The sequence below is a fragment of the Empidonax traillii genome, unplaced genomic scaffold (assembly GCF_003031625.1).
Source record: "Empidonax traillii isolate 1590-97213 ecotype Southwest subspecies unplaced genomic scaffold, ASM303162v1 scaffold451:size1465578, whole genome shotgun sequence".
Lineage (NCBI taxonomy): Eukaryota > Metazoa > Chordata > Aves > Passeriformes > Tyrannidae > Empidonax > Empidonax traillii.
The window spans coordinates 208235-230710 of record NW_020955644.1 but is presented as its reverse complement, the minus strand read 5'-3'; the positions used below and the strand labels follow the sequence as shown (position 1 = coordinate 230710).

At 51.1% G+C, this 22476-nt stretch overlaps 1 protein-coding gene and 1 long non-coding RNA gene across 2 annotated transcripts in view; both read right to left on the bottom strand.

Moving 5' to 3' along the window:
• Positions 1–19741, bottom strand: part of LOC114063123 (complement receptor type 1-like) — a 60633-nt gene extending 40892 nt beyond the window's left edge. The window contains exons 1-25 of the mRNA XM_027895187.1: positions 19681–19741; positions 18994–19108; positions 18391–18476; positions 17754–17966; positions 17041–17223; positions 15899–16132; positions 14354–14536; positions 13654–13842; positions 13152–13331; positions 12844–13031; positions 12549–12694; positions 11305–11618; positions 10247–10423; positions 9634–9813; positions 9028–9210; positions 8285–8473; positions 7835–8014; positions 7486–7676; positions 6993–7140; positions 4544–4732; positions 3917–4108; positions 3579–3678; positions 2326–2408; positions 1887–2081; positions 678–767 (exon numbers count right to left, since the gene is read on the bottom strand). Coding sequence (XP_027750988.1) covers positions 678–767; positions 1887–2081; positions 2326–2408; positions 3579–3678; positions 3917–4108; positions 4544–4732; positions 6993–7140; positions 7486–7676; positions 7835–8014; positions 8285–8473; positions 9028–9210; positions 9634–9813; positions 10247–10423; positions 11305–11618; positions 12549–12694; positions 12844–13031; positions 13152–13331; positions 13654–13842; positions 14354–14536; positions 15899–16132; positions 17041–17223; positions 17754–17966; positions 18391–18476; positions 18994–19108; positions 19681–19741 — 4189 coding nt within the window. The remainder of the gene's footprint in view (positions 1–677; positions 768–1886; positions 2082–2325; positions 2409–3578; positions 3679–3916; positions 4109–4543; positions 4733–6992; positions 7141–7485; positions 7677–7834; positions 8015–8284; positions 8474–9027; positions 9211–9633; positions 9814–10246; positions 10424–11304; positions 11619–12548; positions 12695–12843; positions 13032–13151; positions 13332–13653; positions 13843–14353; positions 14537–15898; positions 16133–17040; positions 17224–17753; positions 17967–18390; positions 18477–18993; positions 19109–19680) is intronic.
• Positions 19741–21629, bottom strand: LOC114063144. Its single transcript, XR_003572511.1, has 3 exons — positions 21424–21629; positions 20382–20528; positions 19741–19876 (listed from the first exon to the last, which is right to left on the bottom strand). It is a non-coding gene; the product is annotated as an uncharacterized LOC114063144 (long non-coding RNA).
• Positions 21630–22476: the final 847 nt, after the last annotated feature.

Genomic DNA, 22476 nt, shown 5'->3' with positions numbered 1-22476 from the left:
TCAGCTCCACAGGGAGATTGGGTCTGTGTTTGGGGTGGTTGTTCTGGCAGCAGGACGGTTGCTAGTGAGCAAAAAAACCTGTGGCTGTGGAAACACTCAGGCTGGTTGTGACATAACTGAGCTCTGCAGAAGGTCTTGGGGGGTGGTTCTGGGAAACTGCAGCCTGAAAGCAGGGAATCACAACAGGATTCAGGGTGTTAGAAGAAAATTGCTGAAAGAAAAACTCAGGTGGGAGAGGAAAATACGGGGATCAAGCAGTGCTTGCAGAAGTGATTTTCCGTCAATTTCTGGGAACACCAAAACACATCACCATTAAAAAATTGCATTTCACATGTTGGACAGACCTGATCTAGCTCATTCTTTGTCTGAAAGCAAAGTGTGGGAGCACTAAGACGTGCAGCCACTGCACGGGGCACTTTTGGAGCACGTCAGGTGAAGGGTTTGCCTGCTTTATCCTTTATCCACCCCAGGAGGGGTAACAGATTTTCTGGTTTTGACCCAAAAGACACGAATCAGGGGTGGGCAAGCTCAGCTCGACCATAACACCAGAGAAACTCTCTTCACCCAACCTCAGGCCAGGGTAGCGAGACCCTCCGGTGGGTGTTTTGGCTTCGTGGCTTACAACGACACACTTACAGCTCCCACCTTGTCCTACAGAGCCAAAATCCACCCTTTTCATGGGTAAAATAATCCTTTGCAGCGGATGGGGAATGTGGTGGAGCAGCACTTCTGCCACGTCCAGCTTCTCCTGGCCACCCACGACCTCCCTGTGTGGAACAAGGTTGGCATCAGCACTTGGGAGCAAGGGCAGGAGGAGCCCTGGCACTCCTAAGGTGCAAAGTAATCTGCTTTTCAAAAGGGGGAAAAAAAAAAAAGTTCAGAAAAAATCTAGAATGACATGAGGGCAAGGAAATAATCGATAAATTAAAATATGTTTCACGCGAAGCAAAGCTTTTTATAGGAGTGGGAGGTCAGCGCAGTCAAACCTGAGCTGTGAACCAGATGCCCAGCCAGCAGAAGGTATGGATTATACAGAGAAAACTTATAGAACAAAAGAATATGACCAAAAAAAAAATCACTCACTTCCACAAAATGATGCAACTTTAGACCGTTTTAAGTTCTGAAAGCAGCTGGATTTGGGGAGAATGCCAGAGATCCCCGTGTACTTCGGAGGACACACAGATCCTTTGCTGGCCCCAGGAGAAGAGTGTTTTGGGGGTTTGTACAAAGGTAGGACCAACCTGAGTGCTGAGGTAGCACAGCTCCTGGACACTGAAGGGAGACATGGGGAAAAAAAAAGAAAACTCCAGGCTGGGAGCAACCAGGGAGTCCCACTGATGAATTCCCCTGATGAGCTTCCAGGACTGACCTGGTGTCTTGGAGATGGAAAAAGAATGGGAGGAGGAGATGGTGTTTTGGAGTGACTTCTTGTAGAGGCTGAGCTTCTTCTCCCATGATAAAGCCTTCTTAGGGGATGGGATGCCACTTCCCTGGGGACCTGAAAGAGCAAAATCCACGGCGTGAAATTCCTTGAAGGGGCTATTCATAGAAATGTGATAAAGGAGCAAATGAAGTGGGACTGGGGTTCAGTGTTGAATCATTTCAACTCACTCTTGGGAGGGACACTCCTTTCCATGTCTTTTGCTCCAAGTTTGACACCTGAGGTTTTCTCTAGGGGATAAAGATCGAGCATTGCAGGCAGCTCTAGGTCTTTCTTGCACAGTTCCTACTCCAGCACTGCATTTTTTCTCTCTAAAACTGCATTATTACTGACATTTTACATGCCCTGTGCCACACAATCACAACGCTTTGAGCTGATTCATCCTAACTACTGATCTCATAATAAGTGCTAAATAATAATAAACAGCAAAGTGGGATGAAACCACCTTTGCACTTGGGCACAGCTCCACTCCAGACTCCGTGGGTTTTGTCCGTGCTCGTACAGCGGATGCTCAGACCCCCAAGGAGCTGGAATCCAGGGTCACAGCTGTATGTTACTGTTGAGTTATAAGCAAAATTTTCAACACCTTCACCATCGTGCTTCCCATTGCTGATTTGAGGAGGTGCAGGGCAGGTAATTACTGCAGGGAAGAGGACAAAGAATATTGGCTAAAAGCTTCAGTAATAAGGAAAATACAAAATGTTCCTTGAGTCCACCTGAGATTCTCGAAGGCAATAAACATTCTGGACAACTGAAGGTGGGTAACCAGCACTGCTGTAAAAAACATTGCACCAAGAGGCCTTTGGACTAGACATTGGGATGCAGGATCTAGTGGTGTGAAGTCAAAAGTAAGGTTTAATCTTACAGTTAAGGATGAATCTTACATTCACAAGTTGGAAGTTTACTCCATTCAACGTCCTTTCCTTTCAGCTGGCACCAGATGAACTTATTTCCGACTAATTTGTACCTAAGTGAGGACACACACAGAAAAAAAATGTATAACTATTCAAAAACTGAAAATACTCCCCCCCCTTCCCCATTTGTGTATGATCAGGAATGTAGAAAAGGCAGTTTTAAAGCAAGCAGAGGTGCAGACATTTGCTGGTTAACAGGAGAACTCCTCGCCTTGCTCTGCCAAAACGTGTGTTAATCTATTTTTAGGTGGTTTTCTGACTCACTGAGTGCATCTTCCACGGCAGGGCTGGGGAAAGTCGGGGCTGGTGGCTGGCAGAGCACACAGGGAATGCCAGACAGCCCCGAGGTTAAAGGGGGGTGGAATAAGATGAGCTTTAAATTCCCTTCCAACCCAAACCAGTCTGGGGTTCCATGATTCAAAGGTTTACAGTAGGGACCAGTGAGGGGCAACAGGGATCAATCTACATTTAATTAGGGTGGCTTTTGCATTGGCTTGCTGGAAGCTCACACATCTCGTGCTGACACCTTCCCCCATCTCTGAATTACATCCTCCTGTTCAGAAAACCTCATCATGTGGACATGCTGGGTGGTATCTGATCTTCCTTAGGTGAACAGCACTATCCCTCCACCCTGGTGTGGATTTCCACAGATTAGCTGAACCCCAGAAGGGTGGGACATGCTGTCATTTTCTCCAAGTCCATCCCAAGGGAGAGGGAAAACCCCCCCTGCTATATTTGAGGGTGGGCATCACAAGCCAGATGATGCCAGCTAGTTCCTGCTGGGAGGGAGGAATACTGGCTGGAGTGGCCAGAGCTGGATTTTTCGGGTCAGTCCAGTGCTCATGGGCCCTGATTGAAAGCAGGCAGCAGCCGTGAGTCAGCTCCCTGAGTGATGGAAAGTGTGCTTCACTGCAGCCTCCCAGCTGAACAGAACTGGATTTTAAAAGTTCCACCACAACCCCTTTTTATTCAATACATCTCAAATATCTTAAGCTGAAACGTTTTGAGGGGCTTGTTTTGGGGTCTACATTTACTAAACTGGCAGTACAAATGGCCCTGTTGGGATGGACACCCTGCCCTGGGGAAGTTAAACTTCCTCTGGCTGGGCACTTGAAGGAAAAAGCAGCCCTAAATCAGACCCTGGTCCCTTCCCTCCAGCTGTGCCTCATTCCAGAGCTGTATCCCAGCATCAGCACCGGTGTGGGCACTGCCCCATCACTCACCCATCCTCACAGAACACGTCCACTCGGGCACCAAACTGCAGGTCTGTGAGGGGCACCATCCTCCCCCCGGGCAGCACTGCCGGGGCACCACAGGACCTTCCTGGGGGGACAGGACTGTTTAAAAAGAACATTACTGGTACTTCTGCTGCCTCTGCTGGTCAGTCTTACATAGGAATGTCAAGGGCTATCCACCTCATTCTGTGTTAACAGAGCTGCTGGGATGAGGATGACCGGGCTGCATTTTGGGATGCAGGTTGGGAGCAGCCACTCAAGCTGCTCTGAACTCCCAGGCTGCTTTTTTGGGGAGCAGGGCAGAGCAGAGGGACTCAGATACTCACTCCTGCACAGCTCAGCAGCTTCTGACCACGTCAGGTTCTCCAGGCAGGTGCTGGTGGGGGAGCTCTCCGAGGTGTTCTCGTAGCCAGGACGGCAGACGTAGGTCACGTTGGTGCCCACAGGGAAGAAATTCACCACCTCATCCTCCCTGGACAGGGCAGCAAACCTCAGCCTGGTCGGGGCAGTGCAGCTCCCTGGTCAAGGAGAGCTGGCCTGAGAGAGCTGCCCACCAGGAGCACACAGAATAAACCTGGGGATCACAGGGGTGCCCTCACTGCAGCGCTGCTGGAGAGCTCCCTGTGCTCGTGGCAGGTTGGTCCTGTTTGCTTGCCAGGCCTGCTAGGCTGCTGAATGCACCCAAGCGTGGGTGGAGAGGCATTAAATGCTCGGGGGAAGCATTAATAGGACATCAGGAGCCTCATGAACGTGCTGGGGGGCAGCACAGGCTCAGGGGACACACCAGCACCCAGCCCCCCTCCAACTGACCCGTTTCCTACAGCCACCAGCAGCTCTGAGGAGCAGCGGGGAAGGGGAGCAGGTTTGTCCCTTGCTGGGGGCAGCCCAAGAGCAGCCCCTGGAAGGGGCAGGAACTTCAAGCCAGGTGAGAGACAGAGGAAGGAGATATTTACGGCCACAGGGCTCGGGCAGCTTGGACCAGAGGTTGCCAGGCAGGCACTCCACCGTGTCTGGCAGCCCAGGGATTTTGAGGGCACCCTCGACGCACGTGTACGTCACCCTGGATCCCACGGGGAAGCTGCTGGAGTGCTCGTCGCTGGATGGCCTCGAGTAGGTCATGGCAGGTGGGGGCCCACAGTCACCTGTGGCAGGAGAAGACATCCTTGGGTGAGAGAACCCCATTCCCAGCCCAGTGAGCATCCCAGGGGATGGCCCGGGGTCGCCCTGTGGGTGAAGGCACCAGACAGGGCTGTGAGAGCATCAAATGCTGGGTCCTCAGCTTGGGGGTGGTGGTATCACCCACCCCTGCCCCTGAGCAGCAAGGTGGGATCCAGGCACGTTTCTCTGGTCCTCCCCATGCATCCCATGGCCCCATACTCACCACGAGCCACAGGCAGGCTGAGGAGCCCCAGCAAGGCCAGGAGCAGCCCCTGTGCCCTGGCAGGTGCCCCACAGCTCAGGGTACCTGGGTGCCTTCCCAGCCCTGGTTCTCCAGACCTCATTGCAGCAATTCCTGAGCTCCTCCGTCGAGCTCCGTTGGCTCCAGGAGCTGCTTCCAAAGCTGGGAGGAGGAGATGCACTGCAGGAGACTCCACCAAGCCTCAGGAGCAGTGGAAGCCTTCCCAGAACACCCACGGAGTGAAACCCTCTGTCAGGGACCCGGGGAGCAGCCAGGGTGGGGGACAGCTGTCATCCCCAGGCTCGAGGCTCCTGGTCTTCCTGCCCCACCATGAGGGATGGGGGAATAACTCAACCTTTTTACTCTACCTGAGACTGGCAGTGAGCACTGACTAGCACAGTTTCACCAAACCACATGTTCTTGCAAAGCAGAAGAGACACCTCCCAGCCCAAAGCCATGTCAAGGGTAGGAAAATACCTACTGATTCATTTGCTGGCAGGTAATGCACCACAAATCTTCCAGGAGCAGGCTTAGTGAAGCAAATAAAAACATTTTCCTTTTTGTTTGCTATTTTTCCACCATTGTCTGACTCATCTGTAATGAGGAACGGGTGTGAGCAACTGCATCTGTGTGTCCTGATTAACCCTCTGACAGATCCCATCTGACATCACTCAGGACTGCCCAAACACACTCTCAGATACAACTCAGGATGTACCACCCAGTTTTTATTCACATTTATGGGTGTCAAGCCCTGCACAGGAAGACACCACAGTCCCACAGTGTGGAGGTGTCACACAGGGAGGGTGCAGCCCTGCTCATCTCCTGGTCAGGGGGAACAGGGGCAGGTCTGGGAGCTCCCCTCACTGCAGATCTCCTCACCTGGGTGTGGTGATCCATCCCTGGAGCATCTCTGTGTGCAAAGATGGGAGACACCATCTCTCCCCTGGGTGTTTTGCTCTCATTTTAGTAACCTATAAGAGCACACACCTGGCAGTGAGGCACTGCTGCAAATCACCTGTAAGGAGGTAAATGCTCCACCTTCTCCCACCGAGCCTGGGCTGATCCAGCTGCCAGGACTCAGGGCTGTGCTGAGCCCGCTGTAGCTCCTCAAGCACACCAGGACTGACCCAGGACCATTGGGCCACGCTGGAAATCTGCCCAATTTACAGCCAGCATGACAGATCACAAGGCCCCCCATGGATACACCCCCACCTTTGTTGCAGTCCCCCAGGGAAGGGGGAACCACTGAAAGACAGACAGACACGACATGATCAGCGTTTATTGAGGAACAGGAACAACCTTTGGTGCCTGATTCTCTGCACTTGAACTTATCACATCTATTCTTAGCATTCACGTGCAGGAAATAGGGATGTGGGAAATGACACCAACACAGGGCAAGAAACCTGTTTTAAGTCCAGGGATAAGATAACAGAAGTGCTTACAAATGCCCTTCTTATAAACTGCCTCATTAACTAGATAAATAGAAATCAGCTGGACTAGCAGGAAATCATGTAGTTGAACACCACTATTTCTAGCAGTGAGCTAATGCAGAGGGTGCAGTGTGTGTGCACAAACCACAGCCAGAAGATTCCAGCAGAAGCACCTTCAGGGACAACCTCTGGACACTCATCTCAGCTCCTGTGGACTTCACTCCCCCTCATCTCAGCTTATCACAGTTCACACAGTGATTTAAAAAAGCTCCATTTAATTTCTTGCTATGCTTCCTAATATAAAATGCTAAATGGCATATTAATTAAAGAGCAAATCAAGCTTGTCAGATTTAAAGTAAAGACTGAAAACCACTCCCTGCTCTGGCATCTAGCAAGATAAAAGCGACCGCTTTTTTTTTTACTGGTGATAATTTTCCTGGCTCTAGGTATGCAAACATAAGCCATAAAACCATCCAGAGCCTTTTTAGAGATACTGGGACTGCACAAACTCTGTGTTCACCGAAGGAAACGCGATGGTTACAGTTCCTTACAGGACTCCAGTCTTGTTCTAGTTTTCTAGTTCCACCTCTAGTTTTTTAATCTCCAGAAACAGTTTTTGTATTTCCAGCAGAGCTTTCACTTCTGCTACAGGCACCTTGCATTCAAAGAACGATTTAATGTAGCGAACCTCTTCACACACATCAGCATCACCTTCTTTCTTCTGTTGAAAAGTGAAACAAAACCCAGAAAACAAGCTTGTAAGGTTGCTCTGCAGCAGATGGAGAGCCACCCACCCCTCAGCTCCAAGGCTGACCTGTCCCAACACAGCCCCAACACGGGCTGCACCCCTCAGCCATACCAGGGAGAAAAACCTTTTAAGGAGTTTAAGCAGTTATTTCTCTTATCAGAAGTCAGGGAAGATCCACCCAGGGACTCAGCCAGACCATGGGGCTCTGAGCAACCTGGTCCAGTGGAAGGTGTTCCTGCTCATGGCAGGGGGTTGGAATAGGATGATCTTTTAAGGTCCCTTCCAACCCAGACCATTCTGTGGTTCTGTGGTACTTACACACTTGGGCAAGGGTGTCCAGTTGCCATCAGGCAAGCACGTGGCTGTCCAGGAGCCTTCTAAAGGCGTGTTCCCGTTGTCTGACAACTGGTATCCAGGGGCACATCCCAAAGTAACAGTCTCATTGATCTGGTACCACGTTTTATCATCCTTCAGCCTTCCATAGGCCACTTGTGGTTGGGGACACAGAACTGAAAGGAAAACCCCCAGCAGAAGGCAGCTCAGCAAGGGGATCAGTGTTATGGGGGCAGGAAAAAACACCTCTGAAGCTTGTGAAGGCTGAGCCAGTGCAGAGGAACTCCCTGCACTGTGACAGGAGCCATGGGCTCAGCTCCCAGCTGGAACTCACCTGGCTGGCAGGTGGGCACAGGAGGGTCCCAGCTGCCATCAGCCTGGCACTGACTCTCTGTGGCACCACTCAGTTCAAAGCCTTCATCGCAGGAGAACTGCAGGGCCACCCCATAGGGAAAGGTGAACCTCTGGGGAAACGTCCTTCCCCTCTCCACCACGGGCTTGGGGCAGCGAACCACTGCGGGGAGAGAGCGGAGCTGGGAGCGGGGTCTGGCTGCTGCCCTTCCCCAGGGACAGCAGGGAACAGGCCAGGCAGGGCAGAGCTGCCCCTCCTGCCTGCCTGATGTCAGAGAACCATCATTGTCAGATGGATCATCCCCCCCCTGGAGCTGTGGAGCCTGTGAAGGAAGCAGGATCTCCAGGCTCGCTTTTAACCCCCGTTGTGCTGAGTGTTGCACCCAGGTCCTGCCTTCAGCCTGGTCCCATGCAGGAGAAACCACTCACTCACCCCTGCACTCTGGGGCAGGTCCACTCCACGTCAGGTTCTCCCCATCATCAGAGGTGCAGTAGATGGATTCGTCCCCGATGAGGGACAGACCCTCCATACAGGTGTACTTGACTTCAAAGCCATATGGGAACTGCTTAGTCCCCAAGGCAGAGTGCTGCCCATTGGCGATTTTGGGAGGGGGATCACAGACTAGGAGAGAGCAAAGGAAGAAATTAAGATTTTCTTCATTCTGTCAGGGAGACAGAAGGCAGGGAAGTAACAGGAGAAGTGAGTTCTTCATGTTCATTCTCAATGTTGCTCTCCTCCAAGTCCTCCCTGCTTCTTGCCAGGTTTGGCTCTGGCTCTACCAGCGTTCCCAGACTGCCCCAGGTAACCCATCAGCACGGCCCCAGTACCACAGCATGTGTCCCCATCCCCTCCCCTTCAGCCAACCTTCCCTTATCCCCTCCTCTTCTCCATGAGAAATGATCCTGCTCGTAAAGGGGGTCAGGGAGTGGTGAATGTCACGAACACCTCGAACAGCGCTCTGAGAAATGGCTGCAAGTCCCATCAATCATTGCACTGAATTAATTAGAGCTTTGATAGAGCACGAAAACTTTAAAGTCCTTTGATACTGTGACTTGGGCCCCTACTCCTGACACCTCCTCTGAGAAGCCGCGCTCAGGCCAGGAGGTTTTCTCCTCGTGTTCCTACCCGTGGGATGCAATTCCCAGCCCCGCTGTGCTGACACCGTTCCCACTCACCCCTGCGGCAGTATGGGATGGGGGGTCTCCACGTCCCATCAGACGAGCACTGGGTCCTCTGGCTGCCTGTCAGCACGTAGCCATGGTCACAGTGGAATTCTGCCTGGTGCCCAAAGGTGTACTGGGTTTTCCTGGCGCTGATCTCTCTCCCGTGGGGGATAACCGGGGTGGGACACTGCACCTCTGAGGAACACCAGCATCAGAAAGGAGACGTTTACATGGGGAGGGGGGTTTCCTACAGTGGTGGGAAATGCCAGATGCCTCTCATCAGAGCTGGCATGCCCAGGGATGGTAATTATGCGATAACAACCACTTCTCTTGGGAGGCAGAGCGACCTGAGCCCCGTGATCAGCTATAAATTGTAGCTGAGGGGATAGCATGTCACTAACTGCACCACTGCATCATTGTTTAAGCAGCTAAACAACCAGCAGGAGCTGCAGCTATTCCTTTCCAGCCACGCCACCCTTTGAACAGCAAAATTATTACCAGTGAGAGCCAGAGTTGCTCAATGAAGTCCCGCTGGCGCAGCAGCACCAGGGGGTGTTTTGAAAATGATGTTATTAAAGCGATGCTTTGTTGGCAAAGCAAAGGAAACGTTGTACTTACTCTGGCAGAGCTTTGGGACTGCGGACCACGTGAAGTTGCTAAGACAAGTAGTTGTTGGAGACACTCCAGGGATCAAATTGAACCCGTGTCTGCAGGAGTAGATCAGGGTTGTCCCAACTAGAAACTCGTGCTGATAGTTTAGGTCCGCGTAGTCGACAACAGGAGGTCTGGAACACTGACCTGGTGACAGAGCAGGGGACAACAGGGACCCTCAGAGCTGGGAGGTCTCCCCCAGGGACCCACTGGTGTGAAGCTGAGCCCTGCCTTGGTGGAAACCCCAGAAAGAAGCGAGGGACAACAGCAACCCTGCTGCAGTGGGGCAAGGGGAAAAATAATGGGGACAACTCACCAAAGGATGTGAACTTAACGAGGACCTGTATTCTCATAGACTTTTGGGTACAAGACACTGCCCTGCAGTAAGGGACAGCCCTGCCACGCCGCCCAGGCCGATGGCAGAGCAAGAGGGGGTGCCCTGGCACCCGGCACCACCCAGCGCGGCTCACGCTGCTGCCCACCCTCCAACCCTCCTCCCCGAGCGCTGCACGTGCTTTTAGCGAAACACAGGCGGGTAATTACACCTGGGGAAGGTAAGGAGAGAGGTGTGTGCGTGTACCTGGGGTGCAGGCTGGCACCCGTGGGTACCACCTGCCGTTGGGCAGGCACTGCACCGTGGTAGAACCCAGGGCCCTGTAGCCGCTGTCGCACTCGAGCGTGGCTGAGCTGCCAGAGGTGAAGTTCCTGTCAGATCTCAGCTGACCATTTGAAATACGAGGGATGGGACACTGGATCTCTGTGGATCACCAAGAAAAAAAAAAAAAGGGCTTTTGAGCACACACTAAGAGGGATCAGCTGTCGCTGCAGCTCCGTGTGGCGAGAGAAGGCAAAGCAGTTTAGTGAACGCAGCGGTTGAGGCCGAGGGTTTAGGGGTTAATAAACATCTTGAGCAGCCACCAGTAGGACTCAAAATGTGGGAGGTTTCCTTTCCACACAATCAAACACTATTTCTGCCGTTTCTTTGGAGCAGGGAGGTGCGGGGTTGGGTTGTACATACTCAGGAGGTTTCTCAAAAGACCTGCTTTTAAAAGAACCATCAACTTCCAGGCAGAAGCTGCAAATTATTCCCCTTCCTATAGACATATATTACTCTGTAGACCTGCCCTTCTCCTCTGAGGTCAGCCTGTGGGATGTCTGACAATGCCCCAGCTGCCTTTAGCATGGCTATGGGATGCCTCAGGGTGAGGCATCAGCCTTGGCATCATAGAATCAATCACAGGATTACAGAAGGGTTTGGGTTGGAAGGGACCTTAAAGCCCATCCCATTCCACCCCCTGCCATGGGCAGGGACACCTTCCCCTATCCCAGGCTGCTCCAAACACCCGTCCAACCTGGCCTTGGGGGACTTCCAGGGATGGGGCAGCCACAGCTTCTCTGGGCAACCTGTGCCAGGGCCTCCCCACCCTCACAGGGAACAATTTCTTCCACATATCCCATCTACACCTTCCCTCCTTCACCTTAAGGCCATTCCCCCTTGTCCTCTCACTTCGTGCCTTGTGAAAAGCCCCTCTCCAGCCTTCTTGGAGCCCCTGAAAGGTGCTGTAAGGTCTTCCCAAAGCCCTCACCAGCAAAGCTGAGCCACAGAAGCAAAGAAAAGAAGGAGGGGAACACACTCACCGAGGCTCCCAGTCGGCTGCAGCAGAAACATCATTAGTGGCAGGAGCTGCCCCAGGGGGCAGAGGAGCCCTGGCATGGTGTGAGGAGCTGCCAGAGCAGCACCGTGGGAAGGAGAAATCCTGTCCCTGCTGACAGCCCCACGGGGAAGGGGAAGCAACTGTGGGAAGTTGGGGTCAGGCCAGGCAAAGCCACGCTGACACCACCCCCTCCCCAACCCTTCTGACCTGCCCAAGGCCAGGGATGCCCTCCCTGAGCCCTCCAGCAAGGTTGTGCCATGGGAGGGAAGGCTGCTCTGCCCTCTTCTTGTGGGGGGAAAAGAGGGAATAAAGGTATTTTACAGCTAGAACCGCTCTGCAGATCCTGGCCTCACCCCTGAAGCACATTTACCCTGGGGCAGGCTGCTGTGCAAACACCCCCCACACCCACAGAGCAGCACCCTCCATGCTTATCAAGCCATATTTATTATATGCACTTAATATATTATATATAGTATTGTATATATTAAATACTTTGCTTTACTATGGAGAGGACAAAAAGCCAGACAGAGCTGTCGTTGCAATTGCAGTTTTATTGTAATCTCATGGTGAAGGAGTCCTGGTCCCATCACAAGACACACGGTCAACACAGCACTTCCCCTCTGCTGGATATTGCAGAATAAACAAAACAAACAAACAGCCTTTTTTTTTTCCTTTACACTTTTCATCTGCTCTTGGTGCACACACAGAGATGTGGCACTGCTGTGCCCTCGGATCCATCTGTCCTGCTTGGGAAGAAAACCTGGCATTTTTGGTTTGCTACAAGACAGGCTTTGAAGTTTCCTTGGTCACAAGAAAACTAATTATGCAGAGAAGTGGTGAATGAATGCCTTGTGGATAAACTGGGCAGCACTGGGCTATACTGGTGCAGCAGCTGTGATGTGAGTGAGGGTTGGTGACTCTCATGCCTGTTTGTACCACAACAATTTACTTTCCACTCAGTTGCTCCCTCACTGTGCACTGTGAAGCGCAGCAAACAGATCTAAATGCAAAGCTTTGAAAGGTCTGAAGTGATGTACAAACTTAACCCACTGAGCTCTCACAGAATGAGTCAGAAGTCACTTTGACTCCTCATGTGACCAAATCTACTCTGTTGTGGCTACTTAAGTATTAGAAGGAATTACAAAGTATAAAAAAATCCTGAGTCAGCATCATTCATGAACACACAGAGGACAGTTGCTACAATACCAGTGACACCAGTCAGCTTACGATGTGATTTTTAGCTCCTTTTCAAGTTTCTGGATCTCCAGGTAGAGCTTCCGGACTTCCAGCATGGTTTTCAGTTCTGTCAGAGGAATTCCACACTGGAAAGCTTCTTTACTTTGAAGAATCTTCTCACAGGTCTCACGCCTTTTCTTTAAAAGAACCAAACCAAAGACAGCGTGAGGGTGGCAAAGCAACCAGCTTCCTGAAGTTGGACCAAGGTTATTCCAGACCAAAAATGGGGCAAAATACAGGAAAACCTGGGCAGGTTGGTGGCACTTACACAGGTGAGTGGTGGTACCCAGGTGCCATTAGCTGAGCAGGTACTTGAAGACAGCCCTCTATCTCTTAGTCCATAACTTGAAGACAGCCCTCTATCTCTTAGTCCATCACGGTTGCAGGAGAAGGACACAGTTTCATTCACCTCATAATATAATTTGTTCCAGTACACCTCTAAGCCGTCCTCCCGTGGGGGTTTGGAACACTTAACTGAAAGGGAAATGCAAGTCAAAAAATAATGCCAGGGGAGGAGAGGGGGGAGAAAACACCCTGCAGATCCCACCCATGGCTGGTGACACAACAGAGCGGCACCCTCGGGCTGGAACTCACCTGGCTGGCAGGTGGGCACAGGAGGGTCCCAGCTGCCATCAGCCTGGCACTGACTCTCTGTGGCACCACTCAGTTCAAAGCCTTCATCGCAGGAGAACTGCAGGGCCACTCCGTAGGGAAAGGTGAACCTCTGGGGAGTCATCCTGCCCCTCTCCACCACGGGCTTGGGACACCGAACCGCTGCGGGGAGAGAGCGGAGCTGGGAGCGGGGTCTGGCTGCTGCCCTTCCCCAGGGACAGCAGGGAACAGGCCAGGCAGGGCAGAGCTGCTCCTCCTGCTGCTTTCTGCAGCAGTTCTGTACTCAAATGCCATAACTGACCCTCAGCTGCCCGCTGAAGGAGACCCTGAGGTGTTAGTGAACAGCTCCTGGTGTCGAGACGTTGGCACAGGAGCTGCACTGGTTAATGCACTTGAGGTTTGGAGCTCATGGAGCTGGGCAGGCTATGGAGCTGGGGCTTACCCAGGTCTTGGGAGATCCATATAGGAGAAACCACTCACTCACCCCTGCACTCTGGGGCAGGTCCACTCCACTTTAGGTTCTCCCCATCGTCGGAGGTGCAGTAGATGGATTTGTCCCCGATGAGGGACAGACCCCTTGCACAGGTGTAGGTCACATTGGTGCCATAGAAGAACTCCTTATTACCCAGGCCAGTGTGCTGCCCATTGGAGATTTCTGGAGGTGGGGTACAGACTGTGGAATTGATAAGAAAAGAAACGTGCAATTATCATACTCAGGCGAGAATCAAAAATCGCTTCTGGGAAATCGCTACAGAGTTCGCTTTGTGTTTGTCGTGAGACAAATTCACAAGAAGTCGCTGCCTGGCTTCTTTCACCAGCTCAAGGATCCCAATTCTCCCTCAGCTCCTACCTGGGTCATGTCTGTATTAGGAAATATTAGGATTTTTCCAGTGGTGGGCTCACCACCCCTGGAAGTGTTCAAAAACCACGTGGATGTGGCACTGGGGGGGTCACGGTTTAGTGGGCATGGGGGGATTCAGTTGAAGGCTGGACTTGATGATCCCGAAGGTCTTTTTCAACCTTGATTATTCTGTGATTCCGTCTCCAGGGAGAGGACACCTGGCTCAGCCCATGAGCTGCTGATCATCACCCCGTCCCCCAGGAGCTGACAGGAGATCACTTACTGATGGCTGTTTCTTAACACCAGCGCACAGAAATTCTTCTTATCTGCGTGTGATACGTACCTTTGTCACAAGAGGGCAAGGCAGGAGCCCAGGTTGCATCAGCCTGACACTCGACGAAGTCCAGGCCCCGGAGGAAAAAGCCCTCCTCACAAGCCAGCCTCACTTGGGTCCCCACTGTGTAGTCATTTTTGCTTTTATGAACCTCTACTCCGTGAAGAATGTCTGGCTTTGGGCAACGAGGATCTAGAAACAGCAGGAAATAAAGGACATCATGTCTTTCCAGAAAGAACTTCTGTGGAGAAGAGTTACCAAGAAATATGAAACCCAGACAAAAGATGACTCTCGTCCAAATGAAGGTCTCGGTGCCTCCTCCGTAACCCCAAAGGGCCAGGACAAGGAATCATCCACGCTCTAGTGCTGGCCACCCTGGGAGGTGGAGCAGCCTCTTTCCTCCTGGCAATGTTTTCCTGAGCTTTTGGGCTCATGGATGTTGTTGTGCTGCCCCATTGCTGGGTTAAGAGTTTGAGCAGTGTAAGGTATTTACGCTGTCGCATTTTCTTCTGAGAGGGGAAATGCGGTGAGAACATCTGCTGCTCCCAAGCCTCATGTCAGCAAACCATCCCCAAACACAAACCACATCCCCTTCCAGCTGGGTAAATGTCTCCCAGGCTTCCTGGGGACCCTCTAGAAGCTTCCAACACGCAGCCCTTCACCCCTCAACTCCCCAGACACAAGCTCAGCTCTGCCAAAACCCCTGTACTTCTTCCAAGGCAATGCCCAGGCAACGTAATCATCCACCTGGACCTTTTGCTGCCTGTATATTCCAAGTTAAAACAAGACAACCAGATTCTTTGGCTTCTACCATCACCATCTAAGGCCACAGATAGATTTTTCTGGGAACGTCAGTAGACAGCTACACTGCACAGAGTAACCCAAATCTCGCAGTCAAAAAATAAGCAGTCCCCAAATCAACACGTTTCACAAACTCTGTCCCACCTGGAACGCACTCTGGTGGCGCTGGATCCCATCTGCCATCACTCGTACACTGAAGTGTGATTCTGCTGCCATGACCTTTGAAGGTAAACCCCTCTCTGCACGTAACTTCCAGTCTGTGTCCGTACAGGTACTCGCCCCTCTTGTCCCCTGTGAGCTGTCTGTACAGGATGTACGGATCCGGGCAACGAACTCCTGGGAAATGCCACGCGTTAGCAAGTGTGAAACCACGGCAAGGCCCACTGGGTGACAGCAGGCTCGTTGTCAGCAGAAGGAAGAATGTTTTGTAGGACAGAGACGCATCACGGCATTAAATCCGCCCCCCAAACCATCCCTGGGCCATCCGGGGGGGGGAAGTGGGACGTTTGCCATGCAGCCTCCCCGCTGGATGGAACGAGGGACCCTCGACACCACAATGGCTTTTTCCAGAGGTTTCAAGGGACTGGAAGGCAGAGCTGGTGCATAAAGCAAGGAAAACTCTGCAGCGGGGGAATAAATCAGAGGAAATCAAGAGTCACGGCGAAGACCAAGCTGGGCCCCTGGAGCAACCCCCTCTCCCCCACCTCACCCTCCACACAACAGCAAACCACGTGCAGTTCCTTCACTCAGCACTAATCCTGCCGGCCCACAGGGGAGCCAAAGGGACAAAACACTTACTTTCACACGGTGGAGGAATTTCGCTCCACATGAAGTTCGGCCGGCACCGGATGCTCCGCGTGGTTTCTCCCGTGCTGAACCTGTGGCCCTGGTGGCACGTGTAGGTGACCACGGTGTCCACAGGGAACCGATCGACAGCAGGTTTGGCTTTATCAGCGTTATACACATCAGGAGGGTAATTACAGCTAGCTGGGGGGTGGGAAGGAGGAGACACCAGCTTAGGAATGTTGCCAGTGGTACAGCAACGAGGCCCGTGGTGGTACAAGAGAATTTGGGGTAAAAATCATGGGCTCACGTTGTTCATTCTGAGATGCACTTAAATCACCCAAGTTCAGGAGCGGTGGAGGAGACAAATGAGGACATACAAATATGGGGTTTTCCCCTGGAGAGACTTTTCACAAGGTCATAGAGTGACAGAACAAGAGGTAATGGCCTTAAACTAAATTTTGATCAGATATATGGAAGAAATTCTTCCTTGTGGGGGTGGTGAGGCATAGGTTATCCAGAGAAGCCGTGGCTGCCCTGTCCCTGGAAGTGTTCCAGGCCAGGCTGGACGGGGCTCTGAGCAACATGGTCTAGTGGAATAGCAGGGAAGTGGAATGAGATGAGGTTTAAAGGTCCCTTCCCACCCAAACCACTCTATGATTTTGGACTGTATGGTCATTTTCACTGTTACAATGAGATATAAGTTCTAATCAAGTTTTTACCACCCGAGGCTCTGGCAACAGACTCTGAAAACATTAAATAGAGAAGGGTTAATTTAGTCCCTTTGAATTCTAGTGAGCAATACTCTCCAGCTCGAACAGGATGAGGCTTTAGTCTCTGTGGCCCCAACTCATAAACTCCTGAAGTCACCTTAGTGCTACAGAGAGATCTGCCCCCCAAAAAAAAAACCCAAAATTTCAATCTTAGAGCCATCCCTTCCATGACCTCATGCTTTTTCAGACAGGTGGGAACTTTAGTGGCCATGGTGGGATTCGGTCGAAGGTTGGACTCGATGATGACCTTGGAGGTGTTTTCCAACCTGGCCGATTTTACGGCTCCCCGAAGCAAAGCTGCTGGAGCAGCTGGAGCAGCGGTGGGACCATCACACTTACTGAGCTGGCAGAGTGGCAGTGGGGGGTCCCACAGGTTGTTGTCCTTGCACGTGGAGGTGTAGCTGCCTTTCAGGGTGTAGCGGAAGTTACAGTCGAACAGGACGGTGTCCCCGTAGGTGTACTCGGACCTGTACAGACTCATCAGCTTCCCATTCGCCAGCCTTGGGGGCTCACAGGTCACCACTGCGCCAGGGAAAAATGCCACCACTTAGGGAATCAGCAGTTAGGCTCACGAGGGGAGAGGGGGGTGTTAAAAACATTTATTCTCGTTGCTAAAGGCACATCCACCAAAAAGGCTGAAGGTGGATGCGACCAGGCAGCTGACGGGGTATTTTTGTACATCTCACTCCACTTTACAGCATTTTTTTTAATTAAGGCAAAGCATAAAAAGAACACAGGGAAGGCAGCAGGTGTCACAGCAGGTATTGGGGGTGTTACATTTTACACAGGCCAGCAGGTAAGATGCATCCTCTGGTCTGTGAACACGAATCAAATCCCATTCCCACGTCCTCGCTGACATGATGATCACGATGGGAGACCCTAACTCCTATTACAGCTACCAGACTCAGAGGGTCTCACCTGCAAGAGGTGATTCCAGCAAGAGAAGCTTCCAAGGAGGAAAACAGCTGAGCAGAGCAGGAGCAGGGGCTGTGAAGGGGTTGGTGCTGCCGTGAGCAGGCTCACACCCGGCCCTGTGCGTGGCAGCAGCTCACCTTTGCATTCTGGGGCTGGACCGCTCCACACACCATTGACATCGTCCGTGGTTGTGCACTGAATAGAGGCTTCTCCCACCAGGGATAGAGGTCTCTCTGCCCTCCTGACGCTGCGGCACTGGTACGTGACGGAATCTCCGAACACAAAGAGCTCCTTGTCAACCCCATTGTGCTCCCCATCAGCTATTTCCGGAGGGGGTTCACATGGTATCGCTGTGGAACGGGTGGAAATGGTAGTTGGGAGGAAAGAAGAAGAGAGAAATCATTTAATTAATTTTAAACCAAAGGCCTGGGGAGAAAAAGGTTGAATCGCGAGGTGCCAGAAGGGTCAGAAATTAAGGGCAGGTCTCGAGGGAGCTGCACAGCAGCCCAAAAGCAGCAGAGCTCTGACCAGGCACTGAGAGTTTTGTGATATCCCAGTCTCATATGCAGCTGCCTCACCCCCAGAGAGTGAATAAATATTTCTGCAGGATGATGCAGAAAGGAAAACACAAATTAAAAATGTCTTTCCAGGCTCCACCATGCATTGAAATGCCAAAATCCTCAGCAGAGCAACGCAACAGCTTCTTTCTCCAGCCCCAGTCACACTCCAGATAATTAAAGGATAGATAATAGATAATTAAGGAACTCTACTTACCCTCACAGACGGGAATATCTCTGTCCCACGTAACACGCTCATTTCTAATCACACAATAAATCTGAGCATCTCCAATCAGTCTGTACCTGTGTGAAACAGGGGAGAGGGAACTGCTTGGCAAACTTAATTCTGGTTTATCACCACTGACATCACCATCAGGATGCTTTGGGCTTATTTGTCATAATTACAGCACATCAAAAAGTGGCCATCAGTGTCATTTTTTCAAGGACAAACTGGCTTTTGGCAAAAGCATTTTTTAAGCTAAAAAAAAATGACATGTTTCTAAGCAAAAACATCTACTTCATCAGCTGGCTGTAGCCATCCCTACAGCTCTGAGTTCAGCCTTCATGCCTTTCCTTCAAAAAGATACTGAAACATTGGGAATGGTTTGGAAAGAGCCAGGAGAATGAACCTGAGTGTGGGAAGAACTGCCTCGAAGTAGGAGTTTAAGACAATCAGTTTGTCCTACAGCTCTCAAAGGAAAGTTTAAAAGATATTTCAGTCAGGGTCTGCAATTACCTACACTGGTGAGGGGAAAAACTCTGGAAAAACAGCTGGAGAAGAAGAGGAAGAGACCCTGTGCCCCAGGTGGTCTTGGCTTACCCAGTGTTGCAGGTGAAGTTCACTGAAGAACCAAAACTGAGCCCTTCTCCTACGATGAGTTTGCCGTTGAGCGGCTCCTCGGGCACGGTGCAAGACTTGGCTGGGGACAACAGCACTCAGTCAGCTCTCACTGAAAGACTCCTCCAGTACTGAGCAAGGGCATGGACCAGAGACCTCCAGATTTCCCCTGCAGCCCTAAATTATTCCATGTTTCATGATGCTGGTGAGACTTGCATCGTGACCTGCTGCCTCTGCAGCCTAAGAGGGGTTTTTGCAGTAACATGGGTTCAGTTGTCTCCTCACAACTAAAGGATTCTCCTACTGCAGGTCAAATACTTTTTTTTTTTTGACCCAAGAGTTCTGCCTGAGCAGAAGAACATCTTTTGAGTCAGCAGTGAAACACAGGCAGCATCAGAGCAGATTTCAGCCGCTGCCATCCTTGCCAGTGCTTAGTGGAATAAAAGCAGCGCTCCACGTCAGGTCACTCACCTCCCACCACCCCTTGGGCTCACTGTGGATACTTTGGATACCGCTCCAGCATCAGCCAATAAAAACCATCAGAAGTCATAGAATCACAGGATGGTTTGGGTTGGAAGGAACCTTACGAGATTATCTTGTTCCAATCCCCTCCCACGGGCAGGGACACCTTCCACTAGACCAGGAACACCAAGTCAACCCAAAATATACTCACGTTTACATATTTCCTCTGAACTGGACCACCTCCCGTCCCACAGACAAGTGAGGACATGATTGACATAAGTTTTTTTCACATAACCTGGACGACAGACATATTGCACCTTGGATTTGTGGGGAAACGAGGAAGTGCCCCGATACTCCTCCTTGAGCTCTGCAGACTGGAAACGCGGCGGAGCATCGCAGGCACCTACGGACAGGAACTCCATCAGAGAAGTGTTGGGAGGAAAACCAGTGGGATTTCAGGCATAATTCACTCTGAAGGTCCAGGTGAGGACATTTCAGCACCCAAAGACTCCTCAAAGCAAAGAGGAGAAGGGCAGCCTGTGATGGGGGTGGCTGTGGCTGGCAGGGACCAGGAGGAGCCTCACCCTGCCCCTCCATCACTGCTCCTCACACCTCACCCAGAAGTTTCAAAGTCTGGTTACAAAGTCCAGATTAAGCTTTTTTTTTTTTTTTTTTCCCCCTCCCCAGTTAGTATAAATCATTGCACTTTCTCAGCTGGAATAATTTTCCATCTACTTTCCACAGAAAGGAAGAAAGGCAAAGGAAGATGGATTCTCGACCACAAAGATTTACAGCGCTCTCGAAATGCAAAGGCAATGAGGAGAAGAGAAGGATCTAAGCCTTGTGAAAGCCAGAAGGTTGTCCTTCAAGGGATCTTAGCCTATATCCTGATGGACTCCTTCACTTACTGTGGACAGTCACAATGAGAGCAGCAGCGAGGAGTGACCCAAAGACAGCAGCACGATCCCGCTGCCTCCCCGGCTCCAGAGCTGACATGTTTATTCCTGTCTGGAGAGCCCACAGATGTTACCACATTCTTTCCCTGGGCCAGAGCTCTGCAAAAATAGTAGAGGGGTTTTAACACTGAGGGTAAGCACAGCTCATGTGAACAGCTCTTATTTCTCCATCCCCGAGCTGTGCCTACTGTCGTGGCTGGGGAGCAGAAGGAACAGGAGCAGAATTCCTTTTCTGGAAGCGAAAAAAAAAAAACAACTCAAGACAGATTTCACTCAAACCACAGAATAAACACTTCATAGTTTATCAGGCTCGACTTAAACCCACCATGTTGCCATCACAGTGTTCTTCCCAGCCAACCAACCAAATTAACACTTGCAGGGCCATGAATTAGTCTGTGACTTGTGGAAAAGGTTCTCTGAGGCGTATCTTACGGGTAGAACACTCTATTTTTAGGACTAAATCTCTTGGAAGTAATTTCCTAGTCAGATGAAATCCTGCTGGAGTCACCAGCACAGTCCCCTAACAATAAATTACCCTCAGAGGGAGAGAAATATCTAAGCAAAATGTTACATCAATTTTGTGCAAATATTGACTGAGTAAAGCTATAAAACATACAAATCAATCAAACCAAATTGCTTTACAAAATGGAATTTACCTGCAGCTCACCAGGTTAGTACCTGCCAGCCCTAGAGATCAGTAAGAGTCCTCTCTGTATTACCCAGGATTATTTATGAGCTTAAACTCTCCCAGTGTTACAGATGGTCTAAGTACCTGCCTTCCTCCTGGGAACAAGGGTCTTCCTTGATGCCTTCTGCCCTAATCCCAACACTTCTCTCGGCTGCTTCGTTCCTCTGCCTTTCCTTCAACCCCAGTTAACAACTTCTGGCATAAATTTGATTTAATTTTACCCATCTCTGTGCCTGCTGGAGTTGCACTAAAGCTCCAACCCTGTTCCCAAGAGCAACAAAGTTCTATGGCTCTGAGTTGTCTTACCTGGAGGTCTGGAGGCAGGAGATGGAGACCTGGAGTGTTCAGCACTTCCAAGATAAAGCAGTGACTGTTCCCATCCAGTCCCCTGGCTCCAGGCACAGCTAAAGGAGGAGTCATGACCCGCCTACATGCTCAGCTATGGCTCCATGGAGAAAAGCTTCCTGCAGAATTCTGCAGAAACCAGGGTCATGCCAACTGACCCATAAATCATTAACTCCTCCCGGGCAAGAAGGAAGGAGTTTATTCAACCCACAAAGCAAAACACAAGAAAAACTGAATGCAACCCGAGCAGATGTCGAAATTGTTTGGTTTTTTTTTGCGTGGAGTTGCCAAGTCTTTGTCGAAATGACCCTTGCTGAGCTGCTCCCCTGCTGGACCTCAGGCACGCTGTGGGGGTCTCCTCAGGATATCTCAGGGACACATCAATCATGAGTTCATCCCTTCTGACCTCAGAAGCCCGTGGCCAGCATTCAAAAAGTGATTTCTTCAAGCAGCTCCACCTATTCCTATGAAAGCCCCATCAGCTGGAGCTCAGCAGGGCATGAGGCCCCAGGGAGCATCACTCGGAGCTGAACACCCAGGGCCACAGAATCAGTGACTGGTTTGGTTGAAAGGAACCTTAAACATCGTTTTGTTCCACCCCCTGCCATGGGCAGGGACACCTTCCACTAGACCAGGTTGCTCCAAGCCCTGTCCAACTTGGCCTTGATGAAAATTCAGATGCCCCTGAGCTCACTGCAAGCTGTTCCTGAATCCAGCTCTTGCTGGTGGGTCCTGTTCTAGTACCAACTTTTGGTAGAAGTTGTCACCATTTGCTCTTTTGGCTCCACAGCTTCATCCAGGCTGCAGTCACCATCAAGCACCTGGTGATGGACTTTTTACCCCAGGTTGTGCTTCTTGCAGGTATTTGTTTGTTCTACCAAATGAGGGGGGTTTTCCTGAGCAATTTACCACATCCCTACCCTGAGTGGGTATATTAACTTGCTCGAGTTCACCTGAAGTTCACCTGGTTTAGTTCCTTCTCTGCAGAACACAACAGGAGGCTGCATGAGCAGA